Source organism: Cannabis sativa, chromosome 9 (genome assembly GCF_029168945.1).
Source record: "Cannabis sativa cultivar Pink pepper isolate KNU-18-1 chromosome 9, ASM2916894v1, whole genome shotgun sequence".
NCBI classification, from domain to species: Eukaryota; Viridiplantae; Streptophyta; class Magnoliopsida; order Rosales; family Cannabaceae; genus Cannabis; species Cannabis sativa.
This window is the reverse complement of record NC_083609.1, coordinates 12840612-12847702: the sequence shown is the minus strand read 5'-3', so window position 1 is coordinate 12847702 and position 7091 is coordinate 12840612. Positions and strand designations below refer to the sequence as shown.

The 7091-nt window shown below is 32.2% G+C and overlaps 1 protein-coding gene across 1 annotated transcript; it reads left to right on the top strand.

The window, feature by feature from the left end:
- Positions 1-2925: 2925 nt before the first annotated feature.
- On the top strand, positions 2926-6408 carry LOC115722849 (putative calcium-transporting ATPase 13, plasma membrane-type). The gene has a single exon (XM_030652184.2). It carries the CDS (start codon positions 3144-3146, stop codon positions 6252-6254), a length of 3111 nt encoding a protein of 1036 aa, XP_030508044.2. The 5' UTR covers positions 2926-3143; the 3' UTR covers positions 6255-6408.
- Positions 6409-7091: the final 683 nt, after the last annotated feature.

Here is a 7091-nt window from a genome sequence, read left to right as displayed (position 1 = left end):
CTAAAATACAGAAAAAACTATTTGAACATCAACATCCATGATAAATCTCATTGTTACCCATTGATGATATAAAAATGGACAGGAAACAACTAGACAAAAAACATATTAAAAAAAATACATACAGAAGGTGTTTACACTATTAAAAAACTATGAAAAAACTATTTCAAAATGAGAAATAATCAAATGAAGAAACTGAAATGAAAAACAATAAAACATCTCGAAAAATAAAAACAGAAAAAAAAAAAACAACAAAATAAAATAGAAATTAAGACTAAACAAACGAAAATGAAAAATTCATAAAAAGAACAAATAAATTAAACTAAAAAAATAGAAACCCTAAAAAACCAAACAAAACTAAAAGAAATGTTAAAATAAAAAACCTAAAATAGTAAAATCAATAAACACAAAACACACTAATGTCAAATATCAATAAACCCTATTTTTTATAAACTAATAGAATAGCTAGGAATAAGTTTGCAAAAGCACACACGTAGCGTCCCTGCAAGTCAGGGCGTTACACTATGTCAGCAGTTAACTGAGATAAATGAATGACACTTTTAATTTGCTAACAGTTTAACAGTTTGGAGGGCTTTACTATCAAAATTTAAAGTTAGAAGATTAAGTACAAGTGAAATGATAGTTGGAAAGGTTAGAGGCAAATTACTCTATTATAATACAATTATAATACAGAAAATATTAATTATTGACTTTTTTATTATTTGTGAGGAATTATTTGCTTTCTTTGAAAAGAGAAAAAGAAAAGGTAATATTAATAAGAAAATTTAAAACATTGAGATTGAGTTAATACCTGACATTTTTTTTAGTTAATACTACAGCTCGGGTCTCCAACCTTTTCCATACGATTAATTTAGGTCCTTATATTACACCACACTCCAAAATAAACAATACTAAAAAACTTAAAACAAAATTAAGTTTAGAATTTAGAATTTGACCAAAACTACATTATAAACTCAATAGTTTGTCAAAACAATCCGAAAACAAAACACAACTTTTCTTCTTAATTTCTGAAAACTGAATGTGTCACAGTTAGTTAATCGTGAAGTTTCCAAATCATTTTGAATAGCAGTATTGTTATCGAAAGCTAAAACTAAGATAGCAAAGAAAGAAAAAAAAAATACTTAGTATCGAACCATTATTGCAACCACTCATCGTCGTCTTACTTAGGTCTGGCTCAAGTATTCGGCAGTCATTGTACAAGGCTCCTATTTTTTTAAAGCCCATTTTTTTGTTTTATTATATACATAAATAAAAAATTTATAATTGAAAAATTTATGAATAAATCTTAAAAAAAAATTAGTAATAAAATTGTAATTTTAATGTACACGGTTTTTTTTTTTTGAAAAAAAAAACAGCCTAATTTTAAAATTTTGCACAAGGTCTCCAAAATACTTGGACCGGCCCTGGTCTTACTAAAGAAATGTACCTAATTAAATATCAAATTTTACCAAAATTAATATAATAATTTTTATAAAATATCATTAATTATTTTTAAAACGCAAATTTATAGATGTATTAGGCACCACTATAGTACCTAAAAGCCTTTAATACTCTCTTTTCTTTTCCTTTTTTTTGAAAAAAAAAGAACTTTTAGTAATTTACCATAAGAACATCTCTTCATATTTAATTAGCACAAAAACAAGGACTATATGAAAGACACAAAGACTAGCCAAATCATGGCCACATGTTTAAAATGAAACCTGGTATATTTGTTTCTTTATATTTGATGGTTTTTTTTTTAATTATTATAATTATTATTACATGGGCATCTTCCAATTTATGTGTTCGGATCCACATGCATATCACGTACAATTCATTACTGAAATTTCGATTTTTTTTCATTATGGGATGAATATTTTTTTAAAAAATTTGTATAAGTTTTATACTGTATACCGTGTTAAAGTTTTACGGTAGTTTCATAGTTATTTTTTAGTTGTTCCGTTGTTTTTTAGTTATTCTGTTTTGTTGTTTAACAATTATTTAAAAAAATAGTACTTTTATAAAAAACATTGTATGAAAGTAAAATTATAAACTTTTACCTAAAATATAATATTTTTTTCAAAAACTCAAAAATATTAAAATGACTAGGCTCAATTTTTATGAGAGTTATTTTAAGAAATTCAACACCATATCTACATAGATTATAAATGGTTAATAATTTTTCATATTATTAATTTAATAAAAATATGTAAAAGTTAATAATAAATTATTTTGTAATGATTGAAACTTACAGCAAAACATTTTTCAAATTTTATCACAAAAGTATAAGATTAAATTAAATGAATAGATTTCGTGATCACAAACATGGCTCATTGATCACATCAAAGAAAGTGTAGATTATTCAGATTTGTATGTGAAAACAAAGTAAGAATAGAGATTGGAAGAAAGAACTTTTGTATAAGACAACGGATCATATTCTAATTCTTATCATACATTTACATTTATAATATATTATCTACAGCAGTAACACATATCTATATACATCAAACAAAAATTGGGCACCCCAACCCTGTCGACATTTAAAAATTAAATAAAATAGAAAAAGGAATATGTTGAATCCAAATCCAAATTCAACATATCATTTTGATTATTGTATATTAAAATTACGAGTACTATAATTATTGATAATTTACTATCTAGTTAAGATACATATAATTTCTTTTGTAAACAAATAAATAAATAAAAGACCGCGTATTGACCCGGTCAAATCCATTACTTCAAAACAACAGAGCATAAATTATGGTAACGTAAAATGGTGTAAAATGAATTTATATATGATTATTAATTCATGTCTGATTTCTAATAAAAACACGCTTAAGGATTTAAACGGATATTTCTTCGATGCCGGGAGGAAAAGTAATGGACAATAAAAGTAGAGTTTAATTAGTACTATAAAATATCTAAGGAGTCAATTCGAAACACATCTCAAAACATCTTAGCTAACTGTAATGATCGTATTTTAGTTCACTACATATAAGATTACGTACCATTCCTAACCCAGAAATATTTTCCATCTTATTAAACACTGTTTTCTTCTCTACTAAACCATATATAGTTTCTGCTTATTTATATACATAATCTGTTTTCATAAACCAATCACGTTTTAAGTTTCTTTCAACTCGCAAATGGTCTCAAGTAGTCCTATTTTACGTACAGCAGAGTACTGCATTGAGTCATTCATTGTTCTAAATTCCAAAACTGATCTGAACCAATACAAGAAGAAATGGCATTCTGCTTTTGTTACCATCTATTGTTCCAGAGCTTTCACCTCACTATTCAAATCTTCTCCCTCAAGAAAAGCTAGCTATACCAAAATACCACCCTCGTCTTCCCACACTGTTGTCGATGTCAAGGTAGACAATGGGTTCGAAATCGATCAGACCAAACTCAACCAGCTCACCAAAGACAAAGATGTTTCTAAGCTTCAAGAATTAGGTGGGGTCGATGGCCTAGCCAAGGCTCTCAAAACTGATGCTGAGCATGGAATTCAAAGTAACGACGGAGACATAGCCCAAAGAGTTGAAGAGTTTGGCTCCAACACGTACCGAAAACCGCCTACCAAGAGTTTCTTCCATTTTGTGTGGCAAGCTTTTCAAGATCTTACTATTGTCATTCTTATTGTCTGTGCTGCACTCTCTCTTGGCTTTGGCATGAAAGTGCATGGAACTAAAGAAGGTTGGATTGATGGTTTAAGTATTTTTATTGCTGTTTTTCTTGTCATTGGTGTGTCTGCAATAAGTAACTACAGGCAGAATAGACAGTTCGATAAGTTATCCAAAGTTAGCAACAACATCCAAATTGAAGCCATTAGAGATGGACGTCGCCAACAGATTTCGATATTCGAAATCGTTGTGGGAGATATCGTTTGCTTAAAGATTGGAGACCAAGTTTCGGCTGATGGGTTGTTCTTAGAAGGGCATTCCTTACAAGTTGATGAATCGAGTATGACAGGGGAGAGCGACCACGTAGAAGTTAACCACAAACAGAATCCATTCTTGTTTTCTGGCACCAAAGTGGTTGATGGCTATGCGAAAATGCTCGTAACTTCTGTTGGAATGAACACAACATGGGGACAAATGATGAGCCAAATCAACAGCGATTCAAACGAACAAACACCTTTACAAGCTCGCCTCGATAAGCTTACTTCGGCCATTGGCAAGGTTGGTTTAACAGTTGCTCTCCTTGTTCTCATAGTCTTGTTTGTTCGTTACTTCACGGGGACAACAAAAGATGAATATGGAAACAAAAAATTCAACGGCAGCAAGACAAAGATTGATGACATAGTGAATGCTGCCGTAGAGATTATAGCAGCGGCAGTCACAATCGTGGTTGTGGCCATTCCGGAAGGTCTTCCACTTGCTGTGACGCTTACACTTGCATATTCAATGAAGAGAATGATGACTGATAATGCCATGGTGAGGAAGCTCTCTGCTTGTGAGACCATGGGATCTGCCACCACCATTTGCACTGATAAAACAGGTACTCTCACTATGAACCAGATGAAGGTCACCACCTTTTGGCTTGGTAAAGATTCTGTCGTTGAAAATTCTTACTCAAAGATTGCACCATATGTGGTAGAATTATTTCGTGAAGGAATAGCTCTTAATACCACTGGTAGTGTATATAGGCCAAGTTTGGGAGCAGAATTTGAAATTTCAGGTAGTCCAACAGAGAAAGCTATACTTTCTTGGGCTGTTGAAGAGTTGAATATGGATATGGAGGAAGTGAAGAAAAGTTGTGCCATTCTTCACGTTGAGGCGTTCAATTCCCAAAAGAAACAGAGTGGGGTATCAATAAAAAGAAAGACAGATAATACAAGATGGGTACACTGGAAAGGTGCTGCAGAAATGGTTTTGGCCAAGTGCTCAAGCTACTATGATGCTTCTGGAATCGTTAAAGATCTTGGTGAAAATGAAAAAATTGTGTTTGAGAAAATCATTCAAGCAATGGCTGCCAGCAGCCTTAGATGTATTGCTTTCGCACACAAACAAGTTGAAACTACAGAGAATGAAAGCTTAGAGGGAAATGATCAAACGATTGAAGAAGATGGCTTGATTCTATTGGGCATGGTTGGTATTAAGGATCCTTGTCGTCCAGGAGTGAAGAAAGCTGTTGAAGCTTGCCAAAATGCAGGAGTTCACGTCAAAATGATCACAGGTGACAATGTATTCACCGCAAGAGCCATAGCCACAGAGTGTGGAATCCTTAAGCTGGGCCAAGACATGAGTGGAGCAGTTATAGAAGGTGTTGAGTTTAGAAACTACTCACAGGAGGAGAGAATGGAGAAAGTTGACAAAATCTGCGTCATGGCAAGATCGTCTCCTTTCGATAAACTCTTAATGGTACAATGCTTGAAACAAAAAGGTCATGTCGTAGCGGTCACAGGAGATGGCACAAATGATGCTCCAGCATTGAAAGAAGCCGATATCGGACTCTCAATGGGAATCCAAGGCACCGAAGTGGCCAAGGAAAGCTCCGATATTGTTATTTTGGATGACAATTTCGCTTCAGTGGCAACTGTTCTGAAGTGGGGTAGATGCGTTTACAACAACATCCAAAAGTTCATCCAATTCCAGCTGACAGTGAATGTGGCTGCACTTGTGATCAACTTTGTGGCTGCAATCTCAGCAGGAGAGGTTCCGTTAACAGCTGTTCAGCTATTATGGGTGAACTTGATCATGGACACCTTAGGAGCTTTGGCTTTGGCCACAGAGAAGCCCACAGATGAACTCATGGAAAATCCACCTGTGGGTCGAACAGCGCCGCTCATTACCAACATCATGTGGAGAAATCTCTTGAGTCAAGCATTTTATCAAATATCTATTCTTCTTACACTACAATTCAGAGGCAAATTGATATTCAACGTCAACGAGAACGTGAAAGACACTCTGATCTTCAACACTTTTGTTCTCTGCCAAGTTTTCAATGAGTTCAATGCTAGGAAGCTAGAGAAGAAGAACGTGTTCAAAGGAATTCACAGGAACAAACTGTTCTTGGCGATCATCGCCATTACCATTGTTCTTCAAGTGTTGATGGTTGAGTTTTTGAAGAAGTTTGCTGACACAGAGAGGTTGAACTGGGGACAATGGGGCGCGTGTGTTGGACTCGCCGCCATGTCTTGGCCAATTGGTTGGATTGTGAAGTGCATACCTGTTCCTGAGAGACCAGTTTTCAGCTACATCAAAGCCATAACATATAATAAGCTTCAATTTTTCATGCACACAACAAAACCTTGAACTGCCTTCTTCAACTTTATTCTTTTCATTTATTATTTTCTTCATTAATATTTGTAACATTTTTTGAACATTCACTTTTCTTCATTATTTTCTTTTCATTTTTTGAACATCCAGTTAGTTATTCTTTGTAAACATTATAGAATCATTTCCTCAATATTTAATATAATTTATTATTTTTCTTACAAGGAATTTATTTATTCGGACATTGTTTCAATAAAGAAAAATTAAATAAGTGAACAATTTAACCTAGGTCCCATTAATGTAAAGTTGAATGAATTATTTGTCTGAATTAAGGAAATCGGTTAATCCTTGCCGTTGTTTCGCTTGGTAATTTAAAAATTATTTTCATTTTTTAAAATGAAAAACAACTTCTAAAAACTAATTAAGTGTGTTGGTCAAATTTTTTTAAAGGATTTTTCTAAAAACTGTTACAAAAAACTAAAAAATATCAAATATTTTTTTTATAATTTTCAAAAAGAATTGTTATTTTTTTTTTGCCTAACGTGTTCTTATTTACATTGGAAAATTTAAATTTATATGCATTTATTAGATTTAAATTATTTTCCTAAACCTAAGGTAGTGTTTGGTTTACATGAATGAGTGTAGGAATGGAATTACTATTCCTAAAGAAAGATCATTCAAGTGTTTGGTTTGTTTATTGTCATTGTAAAACTCATTCCATAGGAATTGTAATTCATGTAAACTAAGGAATTATTTTTCCTAAATAAAATGACTTGAAAAGCCATTCTATACCAACAAAAAATTATTTTTCCTTATCTATCCTTCTCATAAATAAATGATTAAAGTTATAATATTTTTTATTTTAAAACATATATC